General features: G+C 48.6%; 1 protein-coding gene across 1 annotated transcript in view; it reads left to right on the top strand.

Annotated features, from left to right (window-relative positions):
• The window catches only part of LOC134910927 (uncharacterized), a 455,362-nt gene that overhangs the window by 428,537 nt on the left and 4,182 nt on the right, over positions 1-22,643 (top strand). Inside the window, exon 102 of the mRNA XM_063919317.1 lies at positions 13,985-14,101. Coding sequence (XP_063775387.1) covers positions 13,985-14,101 — 117 coding nt within the window. The remainder of the gene's footprint in view (positions 1-13,984; positions 14,102-22,643) is intronic.

A 22,643-nucleotide genomic window follows, 5' to 3' on the forward strand; every position in this document is an offset into this window, starting at 1 on the left:
GTAAATCTATTTCTCGTAGTCCGTAGAGGATGCTGGGGACTCCGTAAGGACCATGGGGATAGACGGGCTCCGCAGGAGATAGGGCACTTTAAGAAAGCTTTGGATTCTGGGTGTGCACTGGCTCCTCCCTCTATGTCCCTCCTACAGACCTCAGTTAGAGAAACTGTGCCCAGAGGAGATGAACAGTACGAGGAAAGGATTTTTGTAAATCTAAGGGCAAGATTCATACCAGCCACACCAATCACACCGTATAACTTGTGATAAACTACCCAGTTAACAGTATTAACAATAACATAGCCTCGGTTCAAACTAGAGATGAGCGGATTCGGTTTTACTCGGTTCTCAAAACCGAATCTTATTGGCTATCCAAAACACGTGACATCCGTGAGCCAATAAGATTCGGTTTTGAGAACCGAGTAAAACCGAATCCGCTCATCTCTAGTTCAAACCCGATCAACTATTACATAACCCTTATGTAAGCAATAACTATATACAAGTCTTGCAGAAGAAGTCCGCACTTGGGATGGGCGCCCAGCATCCTCTACGGACTACGAGAAATAGATTTACCGGTAAGTAAAATCTTATTTTCTCTAACGTCCTAGAGGATGCTGGGGACTCCGTAAGGACCATGGGGATTATACCAAAGCTCCCAAACGGGCGGGAAGGTGCGGATGACTCTGCAGCACCGATTGGGCAAACAGGAGGTCCTCCTCAGCCAGGGTATCAAACTTATAGAACTTTGCAAAGGTGTTTGACCCCGACCAAGTAGCAGCTCGGCACAGTTGTAGTGCCGAGACCCCCCGGGCAGCCGCCCAAGAGGAGCCCACCTTCGTAGTGGAATGGGCCTTAACCGATTTAGGCAATGGCAATCCTGCCGAAGAATGCGCCTGCTGAATCGTGTTACAGATCCAGCGAGCAATAGTCTGCTTTGAAGCAAACAGAGCTTCGGTCTTCCTGATCCTAGCTCACATAAATCTTCAAAGCCCGGACCACATCCAGGGACTCGGAATCCTCCAAGTCCCGTGTAGCCACAGGCACGACAATAGGTTGGTTCAAATTAAAAGATGAGACCACCTTGGGCAGAAATTGAGGACGAGTCCTCAACTCTGCCCTATCCACGTGAAAAATCAGGTATGGGCTTTTATATGATAAAGCCGCCAATTCCGAAACCCGCCTTGCAGAAGCTAAGGAAAACAACATGACCACTTTCCAAGTGAGGTATTTCAACTCCACTGTTTTGAGTGGTTCAAACCAAGGTGACTTGAGGAAACTTAATACCACGTTTAGGTCCCAAGGCGCCACCGGAGGTAGAAAGGGAGGCTGAATATGCAGCATGCCCTTCACAAAAGTCTGTACTTCAGGAAGAGAAGCCAATTCTCTTTGAAAGAAAATGGATAAGGCCGAAATTTGAACCTTTATGGACCCTAATTTTAGGCCCAAATTCACTCCCGTTTGAAGGAAGTGAAGCAGACGGCCCAACTGGAACTCCTCCGTAGGAGCAGCTCTGGCCTCACACCAAGAAACATATTTTCGCCATATACGGTGATAATGTTTCGACGTCACGTCTTTCCTAGTCTTGATCAGGGTAGGAATGACCTCCTCCGGAATCCCTTTTTCCGCTAGGATCTGGCGTTCAACCGCCATGCCGTAAAACGCAGCCGCGGTAAGTCTTGGAACAGACAGGGCCCCTGCTGCAGCAGGTCCTGCCTTAGAGGAAGAGGCCACGGATCTTCTGTGAGCAACTCTTGCAGCTCCGGATACCAAGTTCTCCGTGGCCAATCTGGAACAATGAGGATTGTTCTGACCCTGCTTATTCTTATTATTCTCAACACCTTGGGTATGAGAGGAAGAGGAGGAAACACATAGACCGATCTGAACACCCAAGGTGTCACCAGAGCGTCTACCGCTACCGCCTGAGGGTCCCTTGACCTGGCGCAATATCGCTTTAGCTTTTCGTTGAGACGGGACGCCATCATGTCTATTTGAGGCAGCCCCCACCGACCCGTGATCTGTGCGAAGACTTCTTGATGAAGTCCCCACTCTCCCGGATGCAGGTCGTGCCTGCTGAGGAAATCCGCCTCCCATTTGTCTACCCCCGGGAAGAACACTGCTGATAGTGCGCTTACATGGCCTTCCGCCCAGCATAGAATCCTGGTCGCTTCTGCCATGGCCACTCTGCTTCGCATTCCGCCTTGGCGGTTTACATGAACCACTGCCGTGACATTATCTGACTGAATCAGAACCGTTTTTTCCCGAAGCAATTCCTCTGCTTGACGCAGGGCGTTGTATATGGCCCTTAACTCCAGGACGTTGATGTGGAGACAAGTCTCTAGATTTGACCAGAGACCTTGGAAATTTCTTCCCAGTGTAACTGCAACGTCTTCATGGACAGAGACACGCTGTCCAGCAACTTCTCCCGAGATCTCGCCTTTATGAGGAGATCGTCCAAGTATGGGATAATTGTGACACCCTGCCTGCGCAGGAGCACCATCATTTCTGCCATTACCTTGGTGAAAATTCTTGGGGCCGTGGAAAGCCCAAACGGCAACGTCTGAAATTGGTAGTGACAGTCCTGCACTGCAAATCTCAGGAACGCCTGGTGAGTGGGGAATATCGGAACATGAAGGTAAGCATCCTTTATGTCCAGGGACACCATCCAATCCCCCCCCTCCAGGCTGGCGATGACTGCCCTGAGTGATTCCATTTTGAACTTGAACCTCTTCAAGTACAGGTTCAGGGATTTTAGATTTAAAATGGGTCTGACCGAACCGTCTGGTTTTGGGACCACAAACAGGGTTGAGTAATATCCCTCTCCTTGCTGGAGATGAGGAACTGTGATAATCACCTGTTGAATATACAATTTTTGGATTGCTGCCAACACTAGCTCCCTCTCTGACGGGGAAGCCGGCAGAGCCGATTTTAAAAACCGGCGAGGAGGCAAGTCTTCGAATTCCAGCCTGTATCCCTGAGAAACAATCTCTAATGCCCAGGGATCCACCTGCGAGCGAACCCAGACGTGGCTGAAAAACCGAAGACGAGCCCCCACTAGGTCTTCCTCCCCCCGGGAAGCCCCAGCGTCATGCGGTGGACTTTGCAGATGCAGGGGAGGACTTCTGCTCCTGGGAACTAGCTGTGTGCAGCCTTTTTCCCTTGCCTTTTCCTCTGGCAACAAAGGACGATCCCCGTACCTTCTTGCTCTTATTGGAACGAAAGGACTGCATTTGATAATGAGGTGCCTTTTTTGTATGCTGCGGGGGGACATAAGGTAAGAAATTTGACTTACCAGCCGTAGCAGTAGAGACAAGGTCAGAGAGGCCGTCTCCAAACAACTCCTCCCCCTTGTAAGGCAAGGACTCCATATGCCGCTTTGAATCGGCGTCTCCCGTCCACTGTCGGGTCCACAAGAGCCGCCTAGCAGAAATAGACATAGCGTTTATTCTGGAGCTTAGTAAACAAATGTCTCTTTGAGCATCTCTCATATACAAGGCAGCCTCCCTGATATGCTCTATGGTCATTAAAATGGCATCCCTATCTAAGGTGTCAAGCTCCGTAGATAAGGAATCTGCCCATGCCACGACAGCACTACAAACCCAGGCCGACGCCATAGCCGGTCTAACAATAGTACCGGAATGAGTGTAAATGTGCTTCATGGTAATTTCCTGTCTGCGATCAGCAGGATCCTTGAGGGAAGCCGTATCCTGCGAAGGCAGTGCCACCTTTTTGGATAAGCGTGTCAGCGCCTTGTCTACTTTAGGCGAAGATTCCCATCGTATCCTATCCGTTTGTGGAAAAGGATACGCCATAAGAATCCTTTTGGGAACTTGTGGTCTCCTATCTGGAGATTCCCAAGCCTTTTCGCACAATTCGCTCAGCTCAAATGAGGACGGAAAGGTGACCTCAGGCTTTTTCCAGGGGGTTCCTCAGTAATATGCAAAACCTCTTTAATGGCAATAATCATGTACCAAATACCTTTTGCCACCTTCGGCTGTAATTTTGCATCTTCATAGTCGACACTAGAGTCAGTATCCGTGTCGGTATCTGTGTCATCGATCTGGGATATGGTGCGCTTCTGAGGCCCCGAAGGTCCTGGCGCCACAGGGACAGGCATGGTCTGGCTACCCGACTGATCCCTAGCTTCAGCCTTGTCTAACCTTTTATGCAATAGATTGACATTTGCATTTAAGACATTTAGCATATCCATCCATCTATGTGTCGGCGATATGACATTCAAGCACTCCCCTCCACATTAAGCGAGCCTTCCTCATCAAACATGTCGACACATGCGTACCGACACACTTCACACACACACACACACACACACACACACACACACACACACACACACACACACACACACACACACACGGAAACTCTTTTCTGAAGACAGTATCCCCTTTAAGGCCCTTTGGAGAGACAGAGAGAGAGTATGCCAGCACACACCCCAGCGCAATGACCCTGGAGACCAACACAAAATGTTTTTCCCCAGCCGCACTGTATAATATGTTATCCGCCAATTATGTGCCCCCCCCCCTTCTCTTTTAAACACCCCTTCACCGTGTGTAAGCAGGGGAGAGTCCGGGGAGCTTCCTCTCAGCGGTGCTGTGGAGAGAAAATGGCGCTGGTGAGTGCTGAGGAAGAAGCCCCGCCCCCGCCCTTACAGTGACCGGAGTATGTGAGGTGTATGGGAGCAATGACGCACAGCTGCAGTGCTGTGCGTTACCTCAGTGAAGCTCTGAAGGCTTCTGCCGCCTGAGACGTCTTCTGACTTCGTTTCTTCTGGCTCTGTGAGGAGAACGGCGGCGCGGTTCTGGGGGTGGACGCCCAGTAAGAACCTGCGTTCACCCCCTCTGGAGCTAATGGTGTCCAGTAGCCGAGGAAGCAGAGCCTATCAATTAAGAAGGTCTGCCCCTCTCTCCTCAGTCCCTCGATGCAGGGAGCCTGTTGCCAGCAGTGCTCCCTGTAAAAATGTAGAAAAAATCCAAACAAAAATGCTTTCTAGGCAGAGAACTCCAGGGAGCTCCCTGCAGTGCACCCATCTCACTCTGGGCACAGTGTAAAACTGAGGTCTGGAGGAGGGACATAGAGGGAGGAGCCAGTGCACACCCAGAATCCAAAGCTTTCTTAAAGTGCCCTATCTCCTGCGGAGCCCGTCTATTCCCCTTGGGACCTAAACGTGTCCCAAGGCGGACTATTCCAGGACATTAGAGACCATCAATAGTAGTCTTGGGTCAGCTACAGACAGGGCCGGCGCCACCACTAGGCAGCTTTAGGCAGCTGCCTATGGGCGCCGGCCACTAGAGGGCGGTGCTGTACGCTGCCAGTGAAAGAATAATTCCTTACCCTTAGCTCAGCTGAGTTTCACGGCTCAGCAGGGATGCTGCACCGCCCTCCCACATGTTACCCACGCCCCCACGATTGGATCTCCCTCTCTCCCCCTCATGTTGGGAGCTGCAGATTGACCTTAAGGGGGGGTTGATGGGGAGCTGGCACGGAAAGCAGTTTTGGTCTGCTGGGGAGTTTGACGGTCTGGGGTGACTGGGAGCTCAGAGGAGAGGCTGGAGCAGGAGAAGGAGTGGCCGTTCCAAAGGTCAGTGTACAGTACATGGTTCTAACTCAGCAGCTTCATAGGCTGGCATTGTGTATAGGCTGCTACTGTCCTGTGTGCTGTGGTGTGTTGGTTGGCTGGCACTGATCTGTGTGTATGGGGGGGTGGGCAGACTGGCACTGACTGGCACTGACCCCTATGTGTCTGTGTAAGTTGGCACTTGTGTGTGTGTGTGTGTGTGTGTGTGTGTGTGTGTGTGTGTAGGCTGCTACTCCTCCCCTATGTGTGTGTCGGCTGGCACTGACCTGTGTGTGTGTAGGCTGGCACTGTGTGTGTGTGTGTGTGTGTGTGTGTGTGTGTGTGTGTATGTATGTATGTAGCCCCCCCCCCATGTGTGTGTGTGCGTAGGCTGGCACTCTGTTGATAAAGCTAAATATTTATCGTATATATATAACCCTTTATGAGGTCTAAGAACACTGTACGCTATCTACGTAAGAAGTACCGTAAGGGTACGCAAGTTGCGTAACGATCGCTCAGCCGTAGGCGAGACGCTCAAGCGTCGCGTTCGCTCACGGCCCAGAGATCACAGGCATGCACGCTATTGGCTGCCGACGAACGAAATGATTCGCTATGGCGTAGCGGACGCTCGGGACCACGAGGAGATCACCAGCGGCGCAGACGCTCACAACGTTAAACCTTTATATCTATACCTTTAACAATGAGATACACAGTATACTTTAGTGTAGAGCAGTGATTTTCAACCTTTTTCGACTCGTGGCACACCTAACCAGACTTTAAAATTGCCAAGGTACGCTATCCGTCTCCCACGGGGTGGGGGGGTTGGGGGGGGGTGTAGGGAACACATGCATTGGCCCCCACAGTATCAAGCCCATTGGACCCCACAGTTGTCAAACACATTGTACCCCACAGTTATCAAAAACATTGGCCCCCGCGGAATAAAACACATTGGCCCCCGCGGAATAAAACACATTGGCCCCCGCGGAATAAAACACATTGGCCCCCACGGAATAAAACACATTGGCCCCCACGGTATAAAACACATTGGCCCCCGCGGAATAAAACACATTGGCCCCCAGAGTTATAAATCAAACACACTGGCCCCCACTGTAATTCCTCACTGCCCCCCCCCCCCCCACAGTAACTCCACACTGCCTCCCCCCTAGTAATTCCACACTGTCTCCTCCCCTGAAATTGTACACACTGCACTCACAATAATGCCAACCTGCAGTCCTGTTTATTCCGGGCAGGATGAGCAGACAGCAGAGCAGGCAGCAGCTCACACTAGCAGGCGGGCGGGAATGTGACGTGGCGTGCATGACCTATGTGTCACAGCACGTCACCTAAGGTCACGGGACGGGCAGCGAAAAAGCTGAATATACTGGCTGAGCCCGACGGCAGATGGACCCAAGTATCTCTGACAGGAGAAGGGCGGCAGCGGAGCACTGTCGGCGGGCGCCGGAGCACTATGTAGGAGATCTCTGGTGGGCGGCGGGCTGCGGCACACCTGACAACCGCTGGCGGCACACTAGTGTGCCGCGGCACAGCGGTTGAAAAACGCTGGTGTAGAGACAGAGTGTAAGTGCAACCTGGTGTAACCTAATTAACTACAAAGCTGCTTTAGCGTCACCGACGCTCTGTGAACACTTAACACTATAAGGAATACACAGATACCTGGGCTTAGGGTCCGAAATCTATTATATGTATTATGACTATTATACTTGCAAAAAGAATCACAGTACAAATGATACACTACAATATAACAGAGACTACCTAACCAGATAACTACACAGGAAATACAATACAATACAATGAAGTCTAATCAAGGGAAAAATACGAGGAAAAGAGAAGAGAGGGAGAGAGAGAAATGGCTCACAGTAAGACAATATGATTACGGAGAAAACTTACGCACAAGGGGAAACGATCGCAAGCGCCTCTGGACATCCAGCTTCCGATTATCAGCAATGAGAACCGTTGAAGAGAGTGTCCTGGATATGGTCGGCTTGTCTATTTATGCCCCACACACAATACAATTCAATGGTCCCAACAATCTCATTGTTCATTAGACACAGGAATTCGGCTTCGCATTATAACAAAAGGTCATAGGTTGATTCATACAGGTGGGCTGTCTTGTATCAGTGGCCTTGGTTATGCAAAACAAAGGGTGATGACTAACACATTCCTGTCTTCTGGAGAGCTATTGTTTGGCGAATACAAAACAAAACCCTGTCTCTGGGTTTTGTTCGATATTCATGATGTCCACTTTCAGTTGAGACAATGACATCTCAGCCATCATTCTCCTGGATACAAACCCTAACCCATTCGTAAACACAGGTGTTGGCCCTCCTCATTGAGTCTCAAAGCTCAGCGTAATTAAAGGATATTGTACTCCGTCTGCGGGAAAGATACTGATTTGGAGTACAATTAATCTTCAATTACTATTCCTGTGCTTACCTTATGCATGTGAAGATGTGAGGCCCTCCCAACATGCAAACTATTGTTTGGGGGATCTCTAAGGTCAAAGAGCCATTTGAGACCCACTGATACCTGTTTCCAACTGTTACTAAGTAAGAACAAATAATAGTAAATGGACATAACTTCTTATGTCCATAACTATTCGCACGAGCGATTAATCCGCTCCAAACCAACACCGGAATATTGCTATTTAAATACTCTTCCGATGGGTACCAAACACCACTGTATGACCCCTGTTAGACCCTTCGCACAATACAAAGAGGAATCTCTCTGTTCAGGAACATGCTATATTAACCAAACTTTCAGAATCTATCAAAGGGACCATGATCTACAAAATACATTATTACTGAAAATATGTAACGATTGAGTCGCACGCTACGACTACACAAACTTTACCGTAAATACGCATACCGTGCACCAGCGGGTGCACGCAACTGCGGGTATGCGCCTTCACGGGAGAGCGCACGCATGCGCAGCGCGGACCAGTGTGAGGTGCAAATATGGCAGTGTGCATAGAGATATTTTTCTGACTTTGACACTGTGTGTGTGTGTGTGTGTGTGTGTGTGTGTGTGTGTGTGTGTGTGTGTGTGTGTGTGTAGGCTGGCACTCCATGTGTGTGTGTGTGTAGGCTGCCACTCCATGTGTGTGTGTGTGTGTAGGCTGGCACTCCGTGTGTGTGTGTGTGTGTGTGTAGGCTGGCACTCCATGTGTGTGTAGGCTGGCACTCCATGTGTGTGTAGGCTGGCACTGACCTGTGTGTGTATAAGCTGGCACTCCCCCGTGTGTGTGTGGGTGTGTGTGTGGGTGTGTGTGTGTGTGTGTAGGCTGGCACTCCCTCGTGTGTGTGTGTGTGTGTGTGTGTGTGTGTGTAGGCTGGCACTCCCCCGTGTGTGTGTAGGCTGACGTGTGTGTGTGTGTGTGTGTGTGTGTGTGTGTGTGTAGGCTGGCACTCCCCCCATGTGTGTGTGTGTGTGTGTGTGTGTGTGTGTGTAGGCTGGCACTCCCCCCTTGTGTGTGTGTGTAGGCTGGCACTCCCCTGTGTGTGTGTGTGTGTGTGTGTGTGTGTGTGTGTGTGTGTGTGTGTGGGCTGCTACTCCTCCCCTATGTGTGTCGGCTGGCACTGACCTGTGTGTGTGTAGGCTGGCACTCCCCCATGTGTGTGTAGGCTGGCACTGTGTGTGTGTGTGTATGTAGCCCCCCCCCCCATGTGTGTGTGTAGGCTGGCACTCCCCCGAGTGTGTGTGTGTGTGTGTGTAGGCTGGAACTCCCCCCCCCATGTGTGTGTGCGTAGGCTGGCACTCTGTGTGTGTGTGTAGGCTGGCACTCCATGTGTGTGTGTGTAGGCTGGCACTCCGTGTGTGTGAGTGTGTGTGTGTGTAGGCTGTAACTTCCCCCCCCCCCCCGTGTGTGTGTAGCCTGGCACTCCCGTGTGTGTGTGTGTGTGTGTGTGTGTAGGCTGGCACTCCCCCGTGTGTGTGCGTAGGCTGGAACCCCCCCCCCCCCTCCCGTGTGTGTGTGTAGGCTGGCACTCCCCCGTGTGAGTGTGTGTGTGTGTAGGCTGGCACTACCCTGTGTGTGTGTGCGTAGGCTGGCACTCTGTGTGTGTAGGCTGTAACTCCCCCCCTACCCCCGTGTGTGTGTAGGCTGGCACTCCCGTGTGTGTGTGTGTGTAGGCTGGCACTCCCGTGTGTGTGTGTGTGTGTGTGTGTAGGCTGGTACTCCCGTGTGTGTGTGTGTAGGCTGGCACTCCGTGTGTGTGTGTGTGTGTGTGTGTGTGTGTGTGTGTGTGTGTATGTATGTATGTATGTGTGTGTAGGCTGACACTCCCCCATGTGTGTGTGTGTGTGTAGGCTGACGTGTGTGTGTGTGTGTGTAGGCTGGCACTGATGTGTGTGTGTATAAGATGGCACTCCCCTGTGTGTGTAGGCTGGCACTCCCGTGTGTGTGTGTGTGTGTGTAGCCTGGCACTCCCCCACATGTGTGTGTATACTGGCACTGACCTATGTGTGTAGGCTGGCACTGACCTATGTGTGTAGGCTGGCACTGACCTATGTGTGTAGGCTGGCACTCCCCCGTGTGTGTGTGTGTGTGTGTTTGCGTGTGTGTAGGCTGACACTGACCTATGTGTGTAGGCTGGCACTCCTGTGTGTGTGTGTGTGTGTGTGTGTGTGTGTGTGTAAGGTGGCACTGACTCCTGTGTGCTCGAACAGTGGAAGTTATAAAAACACAAGAGGGCTCATGTTGAGAGGAGTCAATCAGTGTCAATGATCACATAAATTGGCGATATTTGGCGACTGCCCATCAGTAGCGGATCTTGCCACGGGCAAGCAGGATTTTTGCCCGGGGCGCCGCCATCCGGAGGGCGCCGCACCAGGGCAAGATCCGCTGCTGCAGTGTGTGCCCCCCGGCCCCCGCTGTCCCCCTGCTGCCGCTGGCCGCTGGGAAGTGAAACTAGACGCGTTCGTGGAGAGGTCATTTACTGTGCGGTGCGCGATGACGTCATCGCGCACTGCACAGCCAAGGTCCTCTCCACGAAGGGAAACTAGACGCGTAGGGGAAAATTTAATTCCGCTGCTTCGGCAGACAAGATATTCATACATCTTGTCAATGTAGCTTCCTGCTTCGCCTCGCTAATGAGGCGAAGCAGGAAGTACTATAGAACATTGCCACTTTAGTTTCCACCTGCCACTGCATAATATCACCCTGAGCTGCAATTGACATGACCATAGGTGGAGCTAGACAGATCCTTTAGGCGGAGCATGACATGCCAGCTCAGCAGCGCGCTGTGCGACCTCTCATACCATTTAGAATCTCCCTGAAATTAATTTCCAAAAGTAGGCAAGTATGGTGTGAGGGCGCGATCTGCGCATGTCTGCCTTCACTGCTGCTGCCTCCCTGGCTCTCCCAGGTCCCGGAGGGCAGAAAATATTTGTGGTGGAGCGCCGTGTGTGAGGCCGCAATCCACGCATGTCTGCCTCCGCTGCTGCTGCCTCCCCGGCTCACCCAGGTCCCGGACTCTTCCTATGTGTGTGGAGTGACTGGCTGCGGTCTGTCTGCTCAGCCTACGTGGGCCGTGGCTGTTTATTATCTCAAGCTGGGTGAGTGCTGTGGAGGTGGTGGGGGATTGCAGTCGAAAGTGTTACAGAGATTGGCTCGCTGTGTAACAGGGCCATTATGTCTGTCATGTATATAAGGGAATGTAATAATGTGGGGCATATGTGTCATGGTACGTTCACACTGGCCGATATAGAGCTGGTCTGTCGGCTAGTGTGTACGAGCGATATCTCCGTGAACGTTGTCGTTCACAGACATATCGCGTCGGCCCTGCAGCACAACCGACGGACAATATATCTAGTGATATATTGGCGCATCGCTGTGTGTGCAGGCAGACAACCGCCCATACACATGCTGCAACAGCTGGAGGTGATTGACCGCTGAACTGGGCGGGTGTATGTAAATGCCCGCCCAGTTTGTGACATCAGTGCCAACGGATCAGGCAGTGTGTATGCTCAACACACTGCCCGGTCCATTGGCAGATATACCTGCAGATCAATTGATCTACAGATATATCTACCAGTGCGTACCCAGCATTAGGGCCATTATGTCTGTCATGTATTAGGGCATTTAATAATGTGGGGCAATATGTCTGTCATTATTTGTAAACAGGCCCAGCGACGGGGGGACAAAGGGGACACTTGTACCAGGCACTGAGATTCCGAGGGGCCCTGGGCCCTCATGAATCTCAGGAGTCCAGTTCTTGTGTCCCCTTGCCTGTGCTGCACTTCATCGATTCATGTTGGTCACTGTGCTGCGTGCTGGCTGCACACAGCAGGCGGAGCTCGAACTGCTAGCTGCACCAGGGGGAGGGCTGAGCCCCTTTCCTGTCCTCGGCAGCCCCAACGAGCTACGAAATGCTGGTATCCCAATGGGGGTTAAAGAGGGGATGCCCTCTCTGCCTGGAAACAACTACAAGAGCCTGTTGGACAGGGTGTCTCCACTGACGCACATGGCAGTTGGAGCCGTGGTAGGGATCCTGGAGCTGTCAGATCCTGGAACAAGGTCGTAGCTACCATAGGTGCAGGGAGTGCAGCTGTTATGGGGCCCAGAGCTAAAAGGGGCCACCTTCCCTGTCACAGTTACATGTGTTGTATATATTTTTCACCATTGGGTGATACATAGGTGTCCTTAAAAAAAAAAAAAGTTGCCTTTGGGTCTGCAATATATCTTGGTATACCCTGAACCCCTTCAATATGTTGCGATGGGGCCCACAAAGTTCTTGCTACGACCCTGTCCTGGAGCCTGTACCCAGTGGACTTTGTCAAGGTATGGAGAGGGCAAGCCTGTGCAATGGCAGGTGTGATGGCGCTCTGCTTGGGGAGCAGCGTGGCTGCAATACGGCATTGTAGCAACGAGGATGAAGTTACATGTATTTACACAGGACATTTTTAAAACATTAATCGCACAAATTACTTTTTTTTTTTTTTTGCAATCGTATAATAATATTTCTGTATGGATTGTAGCCTGTAGCTATCTATTGCTGATATATATATAGTGGATAATACAGTTACCTGCTTACTGTATTAGTAGTGAGTGAGCAGATATGGCATGTATAAAGGCAGAGCACTCGTATACAGATTGCACATCTGAGGGGAATGCTAATATCTTAATAACACGTGGCGCAGCCACATATCCCGAGTAAAACAATCAATGCTTGCAATCTTTCAACCAATTAGACAGTGAAGTCTGCACTAATGTATTCTTTCTTTATAAAGATATTGTTCTGAAAAAAATTAAACAAGCAGACACAGTGCAGACTGTTGGGATAAAGAATCATAGATGATTTATTGGTTCTATTCACATAAATAGTATTAAACACTGCATATCATCCTCAAATAGCATGTACATAGTCCAGATCCAAATGTACTTCTCAATGCACGGCGGCGATGCTTTTGCATTCGCTGAGTAGCTACCTGTCTGCGCAGCCTAGGTAATATCATGCAGTTGCTGTGGCCCGCCCACGCAACAGTTCGGATACGTTGTCTGGACCGCACCCCAACAACGGCATTCTACTGTGTGTATTATATGTAAGCGGCACTACTACTGTGTGTATTATATGTAAGCGGCACTACTACTGTGTGTATTATATGTAAGCGGCACTACTACTGTGTGTATTATATGTAAGCGGCACTACTACTGTGTGTATTATATGTAAGCGGCACTACTACTGTGGGCATTATGTGTAAGTGCAGGGTTGGTTCTACCATTAGGCAGCTGCTTAGGGTGCCAGTATCTGAGTGGGCTGCCCTGAGTCTGCTTAGCACAAATTTAAGGATAACTCCGTGAGATGCATCCCTGTAAAACTTAATTTAAACGGTAGCTGTTGAACTTCTAAGATGCTGCCTACATACTTTCATCTGACAGACTGAAAAATGTGTACTGGTTTGTGGTTTTGGTCGGGGGGGTGGGGGGGGGGGGGGGGGGGGGGGGTTGGGGGGGCGGTTAAAAGCAGGCTGAAGTTTTGCCTAGGGTGTCGAGAAACCTTGCACCGGCCCTGGCTACAGAGACTGTTTCTCTGATGCAATAGCCCCATTCTATTTCAAGTGCACACAGGACACTGCCGCGACCATGGCTTATAGGGATGGCAGGAGAACAGAGATAAACTCAATAAATATGACAGGCTAGTTATTTTAGTAACATTAAACCACTATCATGTTTCTGTAACAAAACATAATGGTGCCAATTGTGAATTGTAAGTGAAATTAGGAAACAGCCAGACACTGCAAAACTTTGTGTGAAAATTATATTCTATTAGTTAGTGGAATATGTAAAATGTTTTTAGGACGACAATATGTTAAATGCTTTTATTCATGAAACATAAGCAAATACAGTGGGAATAACCATAGTTTTACGATTAATAGTTTTAAATAGATTTTCTTTACTTCAAGGATTTTATTAATGAACGGCTGAAAAAAATTGGAGGAGATACACCATTCAATCTATTTTTTAAAAAAGAACTCAATCATCTCACATCAGTATTATCTGAAATACGAACAAATCTTCAGGTGAGCATCGGTGGAGGGCCGCTACCCTCTGTTCACATACAGAACCTGCAGCTTACACACTGTTATACTTTGGTTGATGCTGTACAGCACGCATGTCAATCTCATCACATACGGGCCAAATAATCAAGATCTAAAATTGCGTGGGCTGCAAGAAGAAGATATACCAGTGTGTGCTGGGAGCTGTGTTATTTCTTCTCATATCACTCAGTACTCTCTACTGTAAATAATAAAAATACCACATCAGTGTGTGCCGGAAGGTGATAATTCTATTACTACTGCCTGCCTTTACTATCCCTGCCAGTGTCACCTAAGATAGAGGGGGCACAGGGGGCATGTGGCCGGAGGTACAGAGGGGGCCGGGATAAATGTAGTCATGATCAACTTTACGCTATGCATACGTATCGCGGCATAGCCGGCACGACTAGTGTGCCTGCAACTAGGACATGCACGTGCATATGTATGCGCATGTCCTTAGGGATTAATGGAGCGATTGCCAGCTGCGAATAGTTGCAGCCTGGCATACGATGCAGCATGCCGCATCGCACCAAAGATGCAGATGGCTACATCTGTATATGGTGGTTTCTCTCTAACGTGGAACATTTGTCCCTTCCCATCCCCTCTCCCCCTCCAGTCCAGCTACATGCCCCGTGTCCCCTCTTGCTCCCTGTGTCCCCTACATTTGCGAGCCCTCTATGTCCCCTGTCCTGTGTCTATTCATCCCCCTACCCCTGTGCCAGACCCCTCCAAGTTACCTTCTTCTTAGAAAGCCATTTGTTCCTCTTCCTTCTGCAATTTGAGGGCAGCTGGGAACACACGAACACACACACACACACACACACACACACACACAGTGCCCGGACAGCATGATGTCATCAGTGCTAATGGTGCTGAGCAGGCGGCATGGGGCAGTGCATGGGAGGGACCGGGAACAACCCAGTGGTCTTGGTACACGTTGGCACCAACAACAAATTTAGTGGTAGGCGGGATGTCCTTAAGAAAGATTATAGGGACTTAGGCCAGAAACTAAAGGCAAGGACATCTAAGGTAATATTCTCCAAAATATTACCTGTGCCACGCGCTAACCCAGGGAGGCAGAGGGAGATTAGGGTGGTAAATCTGTGGCTTAGATACTAGTGTAAGAAAGAGGACTTTGTGTTTCTGGAACACTGGGAGGACTTCTCAGTCAGGCGGCATCTTTTTTTGTCACAATGGATTGCACCTGAATGAGGAGGGGGCAGCAGTGCTGGGGGGCCGGATGGTTAGAAGGTTGGAGAAGATTTTAAACTGGGTGCCTGGGGGGAGGGTTTAGCTAGAAACTATGGGTCAAGCAGAGAGAAAATTAAGGATGGAGGTAGTGAGTTGAATGGGGGAGGGAAAGAGCAGCCGTCAAGGGTATTACCAAAACACAAATTAACGATATTGTGGATCACCAATAATGCATATAGAAAATTATGTTCCTAGCAGAAGAGGGAAAACTTATCTTAATTGTATGTATGTAAACTCTAGAAGCATTACAGGGGAAAAGGGGGAACTAGAAGGCCTTGCAGCAGACAAACAGTTTGATATTATAGGTATTACTGAAACTTGGTGGGTGAAACTCATGATTGGACAGTTAATCTGGAGGGTTATACACTGTTCAGGAGAAACAGAATAAACGTGGAGGCGGGCTATGTCTTTATGTAAAGCCTTTTTTTAAACCTGATAGGGGACTGTAAATACTGTGGAGACTTTATGGGTAGAAATTGCATGCGGGGGGAAAGGGAACTAAAAAGCTACTAATAGGGATAAGCTACAAGCCGCCTGATATTAATATGTCATGTTACTGAAGAAAATCGAAAAAGCGGCAGAATTAGGAGACGAAATAGTGTTGGGTGATTTTAACTATCCAGAGATTAATTGGACAAATGATTCAAGTGATACTGCTAGGGGTAATAGGTTTTTAAACACACTAAATGATCACTACTTACTTCAATTAATTGAGGAACCAACTAGGTACAATGCAATCTTAGACCTGGTATTAACAATGGGGAATTGATATAAAATATAATAGGGGAGCCCATGGGAAACAGCGACCACAATATGGTCACATTCAATATCAGTTTTCACAAGCAGCCCTATATAGGCTCAACTAATACTCTAAACTGTAGCAAAGCCAACTTTGCCATGATGAGGGAAGCTTTAAGGGACAGTGACTGGGATTTTTTGTTTCAAGGCAAGAATACCACAGAGAAATGGGATGTATTAAAAATGTTGCTCACTAGTTATACTCGTAAATTCATTCCCATGGGCAGCAAACAAATAAGTAATAATTCCAAAACAATGTGGCTTAACAAAAAGATTAAGGAACTAATGGCCAAAAAAAGGCGAGCGTTCAAAAGTATAAACAAGGCGGAGTCATTCGAGTACTATAAGGATAGTAACAAAATATGCAAAATATAAATCAGATAGTCTAAAATAGAAATGGAAATACTAATAGCAAAGGAAAGTAAATCAAACCCCAAAAAGTTTTTTAATTACAGCAACAGCAAAATATTAAAGAGAGTATAGGCCCTTTTAAAAGGCAAGTTGGGCATCTTAATCAAAGATGACAATGACATAGCAGAAAAATTAAACAAGTTTGTCTTGTAAGTATTCACAAGAGGGGACCAGATGGCGGGACTGATAAATAACCTCAGCAATGAGAATGTCCCACTGCTAAGTGCTTATTTAAATGAGGAAGCAGTCTGTGACCGATAAAAAAAAATTAGGATTAATAAGTCACCTGGTCCCGATGGAATTCTCCCAAGGGTTCTCATGGAGCTAAACTCCGAATTAGCAAGACCCCTATATTTGATTTTCATTGACTCACTAAACATCAGGCATGGTTCCCTAGACTGGCATATAGCGTAAATTCATCTGAACCGGGTAATTATGGACCAGTAAGTCTTACATCTATAGTGGGGAAAGTACTGGAAGGTATTTTAAGGGATAGGATACAGGAGTTCCTTGAAACCAATAAGGTTATTAATAGGAGCCAACATGGATTTGTGAAGGATTAGGTCAAACTAACTTTTATGAAACAGTTAGTGCAAACCTAGATCAGGGTAAAGAGGTGGATGTAATGGCCCTCATTCCGAGTTGATCGCTCTGTATTTTTCATCGCATCGCAATGAAAATCCGCTTAGTACGCATGCGCAATGTTCGCACTGCGACTGCGCCAAGTAACTTTGCTATGTAGAAAGTAATTTTACTCACGGCTTTTTCATCGCTCCGGCGATCGTAATGTGATTGACAGGAAATGGGTGTTACTGGGCGGAAACACGGCGTTTCAGGGGCGTGTGGCTGAAAACGCTACCGTTTCCGGAAAAAACGCAGGAGTGGCCGGAGAAACGGTGGGAGTGCCTGGGCGAACGCTGGGTGTGTTTGTGACGTCAACCAGGAACGACAAGCACTGAACTGATCGCACAGGCAGAGTAAGTCTGAAGCTACTCTGAAACTGCTAAGTAGTTAGTAATCGCAATATTGCGAATACATCGGTCGCAATTTTAAGAAGCTAAGATTCACTCCCAGTAGGCGGCGGCTTAGCGTGTGTAACTCTGCTAAATTCGCCTTGCGACCGATCAACTCGGAATGAGGGCCAATATTTTTAGACTTTGCTAAAGCTTTCGATACAGTACCTGACATGAGACTTATCTACAAATTAAGAGAACTTGGGCTAGGGAACACAATACAGGTTGAGTATCCCTTATCCAAAATGCTTGGGACCAGAGGCATTTTGGATATCGGATATTTCCGTATTTTGGAATAATTGCATACCATAATGAGATATTATGGTGATGGGACCTAAATCTAAGCATAGAATGCATTTATGTTACAAATACACCTTATACACACAGCCTGAAGGTAATTTTAGCCAATATTTTTTATAACTTTGTGCATTAAACAAAGTGTGTGTACATTCACACAATTAATTTATGTTTCATATACACCTTATACACACAGCCTGAAGGTCATTTAATACAATATTTTTAATAACTGAGTATTAAACAAAGTTTGTGTACATTGAGCCACCAAAAAAATAAGAATTTACTTACCTATAATTCTATTTCTCGTAGTCCGTAGTGGATGCTGGGGACTCCGTCAGGACCATGGGGATTAGCGGCTCCGCAGGAGACAGGGCACAAAAGTAAAAGCTTTAGGATCAGGTGGTGTGCACTGGCTCCTCCCCCTATGACCCTCCTCCAAGCCTCAGTTAGGATACTGTGCCCGGACGAGCATACACAATAAGGAAGGATTTTGAATCCCGGGTAAGACTCATACCAGCCACACCAATCACACTGTACAACCTGTGATCTGAACCCAGTTAACAGCATGATAACAGCGGAGCCTCTGAAAAGATGGCTCACAACAATAATAACCCGATTTTTGTAACAATAACTATGTACAAGTATTGCAGACAATCCGCACTTGGGATGGGCGCCCAGCATCCACTACGGACTACGAGAAATAGAATTATCGGTAAGTAAATTCTTATTTTCTCTGACGTCCTAAGTGGATGCTGGGGACTCCGTCAGGACCATGGGGATTATACCAAAGCTCCCAAACGGGCGGGAGAGTGCGGATGACTCTGCAGCACCGAATGAGAGAACTCCAGGTCCTCCTCAGTCAGGGTGTGCCCCTGACCAAGTAGCTGCTCGGCAAAGTTGTAAAGCCGAGACCCCTCGGGCAGCCGCCCAAGATGAGCCCACCTTCCTTGTGGAATGGGCATTTACATATTTTGGCTGTGGCAGGCCTGCCACAGCATGTGCAAGCTGAATTGTACTACACATCCAACTAGCAATCGTCTGCTTAGAAGCAAGAGCACCCAGTTTATTGGGTGCATACAGGATAACAGCAAGTCAGTTTTCCAGACTCCAGCCGTCCTGGAAACCTATATTTTCAGGGCCCTGACAACATCTAGCAACCTGGAGTCCTCCAAGTCCCTAGTAGCCGCAGGTACCACAATAAGCTGGTTCAGGTGAAACACTGACACCACCTTAGGGAGAAACTGGGGACGAGTCCGCAGCTCTGCCCTGTCCGAATGGACAATCAGATATGGGCTTTTGTGAGACAAAGCCGCCAATTCTGACACTCGCCTGGCCGAGGCCAGGGCCAACAGCATGGTCACTTTCCATGTGAGATATTTCAAATCCACAGATTTGAGCGGTTTAAACCAATGTGATTTGAGGAATCCCAGAACTACGTTGAGATCCCACAGTGCCACTGGAGGCACAAAAGGGGGTTGTATATGCAGTACTCCCTTGACAAACTTCTGGACTTCAGGAACTGAAGCCAATTCTTTCTGGAAGAAAATCGACAGGGCCGAAATTTGAACCTTAATGGACCCCAATTTGAGGCCCATAGACACTCCTGTTTGCAGGAAATGCAGGAATCGACCGAGTTGAAATTTCTTCGTGGGGCCTTCCTGGCCTCACACCACGCAACATATTTTCGCCACATGTGGTGATAATGTTGTGCGGTCACCTCCTTCCTGGCTTTGACCAGGGTAGGAATGACCTCTTCCGGAATGCCTTTTTCCCTTAGGATCCGGCGTTCAACCGCCATGCCGTCAAACGCAGCCGCGGTAAGTCTTGGAACAGACATGGTACTTGCTGAAGCAAGTCCCTTCTTAGCGGCAGAGGCCATGAGTCCTCTGTGTACGAGTATAGTTCTTACTTCTCTACGTCTTATAATTCTCAGTACCTTGGGTATGAGAAGCAGAGGAGGGAACACATACACTGACTGGTACACCCACGGTGTTACCAGAGCGTCCACAGCTATTGCCTGAGGGTCTCTTGACCTGGCGCAATACCTGTCCAGTTTTTTGTTCAGGCGGGACGCCATCATGTCCACCTTTGGTCTTTCCCAATGGTTCACAATCATGTGGAAGACTTCCCGATGAAATCCCCACTCTCCCGGGCGTCGGAATGAACACTGCTGACAGTGCTATCACCTGATTTTCCGCCCAGCGAAGAATCCTTGCAGTTTCTGCTATTGCCCTTCTGCTTCTTGTGCCGCCCTGTCTGTTTACGTGGGCGACTGCCGTGATGTTGTCCCACTGGATCAATACCGGCTGACCTTGAAGCAGAGGTCTTGCTAAGCTTAGAGCATTGTAACTTGCCCTTAGCTCCAGTATATTTATGTGGAGAGAATTCTCCAGACTTGATCACACTCCCTGGAAATTTTTTCCCTGTGTGACTGCTCCCCAGCCTCTCAGGCTGGCATCCCTGGTCACCAGGACCCTTCCTGAATGCCGAATCTGCGGCCCATTAGTAGATGAGTACTTTGCAGCCACCGCAGAAGAAACACCCTTGTCCTTGGAGACAGGGTTATCCGCTGATGCATCTGAAGATGCGATCCGGACCATTTTTCCAGCAGATCCCACTGAAAAGTTCTTGCGTGAAAACTGCCGAATGGAATCGCTTCGTAAGAAGCCACCATTTTTCCCAGGACCCTTGTGCAATGATGCACTGACACTTTTCCTGGTTTTAGGAGGTTCCTGACTAGCTCGGATAACTCCCTGGCTTTCTTCTCCGGGAGAAACACCCTTTTCTGGACTGTGTCCAGAATCATCCCTAGGAACAGCCGATGTGTCGTCGGAAACAACTGCGGTTTTGGAATATTTAGAATCCACCCGTGCTGTCGTAGAACTACTTGAGATAGTGCTACTCCGACCTCCAACTGTTCTCTGGACCTTGCTCTTATCAGGAGGTCGTCCATTTTCTTTGAAGAAGAATCATCATTTCGGCCATTACCTTGGTAAAGACCCGGGGTGCCGTGGACAATCCAAACGGCAGCGTCTGAAACTGATAGTGACAGTTCTGTACTACGAACCTGAGGTACCCTTGGTGAGAAGGGCAAATTGGGACATGGAGGTAAGTATCCCTGATGTCCCGGGACACCCTATAGTCCCCTTCTTCCTGGTTCGCTATCACTGCTCTGAGTGACTCCATCTTGATTTGAACCTTTGTAAGTGTTCAAATATTTCAGATTTAGAATAGGTCTCACCGAGCCTTCTGGCTTCAGTACCACAACATAGTGTGGAATAATACCCCTTTCCTTGTTGTAGGCGGGGTACTTTGATTATCACCTGCTGGGAATACAGCTTGTAAATTGTTTCCAATACTGCCTCCCTGTCGGAGGGAGACGTTGGTAAAGCAGACTTCAGGAACCTGCGAGGGGGAAACGTCTCGACTTTCCAATCTGTACCCCTGGGATCCTACTTGTAGGATCCAGGGGTCCTGTACGGCCCCAGCGTCATGCTGAGAAACTTGGCAGAAGCGGTGGAGGCTTCTGTTCCTGGGAATGGGCTGCCTGCTGCAGTCTTCTTCCCTTTCCTCTATCCCTGGGCAGATATGACTCTTATGGGGACGAAAGGACTGAGGCTGAAAAGACGGTGTCTTTTTCTGCAGAGATGTGACTTAGGGTAAAAACGGTGGATTTTCCAGCAGTTGCCGTGGCCACCAGGTCCGATGGACCGACCCCACATAACTCCTCCCCTTTATACGGCAATACTTCTTTGTGCCGTTTGGAATCTGCATCACGTGACCACTGTCGTGTCCATAAACATCTTCTGGCAGATATGGACATCGCACTTACTCTTGATGCCAGAGTGCAAATATCCCTCTGTGCATCTCGTATATATAGAAATGCATCCTTTAAATGCTCTATAGTCAATAAAATACTGTCCCTGTCAAGGGTATCAATATTTTTAGTCAGGGAATCCGACCAAGCCACCCCAGCTCTGCACATCCAGGCTGAGGCGATCGCTGGTCGCAGTATAACACCAGTATGTGTGTATATACTTCTTAGGATATTTTCCAGCCTCCTATCAGTTGGCTCCTTGAGGACGGCCCTATCTGGAGACGGTACCGCCACTTGTTTTGATAAGCGTGTGAGCGCCTTATCCACCCTAAGGGGTGTTTCCCAACGCGCCCTAACTTCTGGCGGGAAAGGGTATACCGCCAATAATTTTCTATCGGGGGAAACCCACGCATCATCACACACTTCATTTAATTTATCTGATTCAGGAAAAACTACAGGTAGTTTTTTCACACCCCACATAATACCCTTTTTTGTGGTACTTGTAGTATCAGAAATATGTAACACCTCCTTCATTGCCCTTAACAAGTAACGTGTGGCCCTAAAGGAAAATACGTTTGTTTCTTCACCGTCGACACTGAAATCAGTGTCCGTGTCTGTGTCGACCGACTGAGGTAAATGGGCGTTTTAAAGCCCCTGACGGTGTTTGAGACGCCTGGACAGGTACTATTTTGTTTGCCGGCCGTCTCTGTTGACATTATCACGTAATTCCTTGAATAAGCCATCCATTCCGGTGTCGACTCCCTAGAGAGTGACATCACCATTACAGGCAATTGCTCCGCCTCCTCACCAACATCGTCCTCATACATGTCGACACACACGTACCGACACACAGCACACACACAGGGAATGCTCTGATAGAGGACAGGACCCCACTAGCCCTTTGGGGAGACAGAGGGAGAGTTTGCCAGCACACACCAAA

This window comes from Pseudophryne corroboree, chromosome 4 (assembly GCF_028390025.1).
Source record: "Pseudophryne corroboree isolate aPseCor3 chromosome 4, aPseCor3.hap2, whole genome shotgun sequence".
NCBI classification, from domain to species: domain Eukaryota; kingdom Metazoa; phylum Chordata; class Amphibia; order Anura; family Myobatrachidae; genus Pseudophryne; species Pseudophryne corroboree.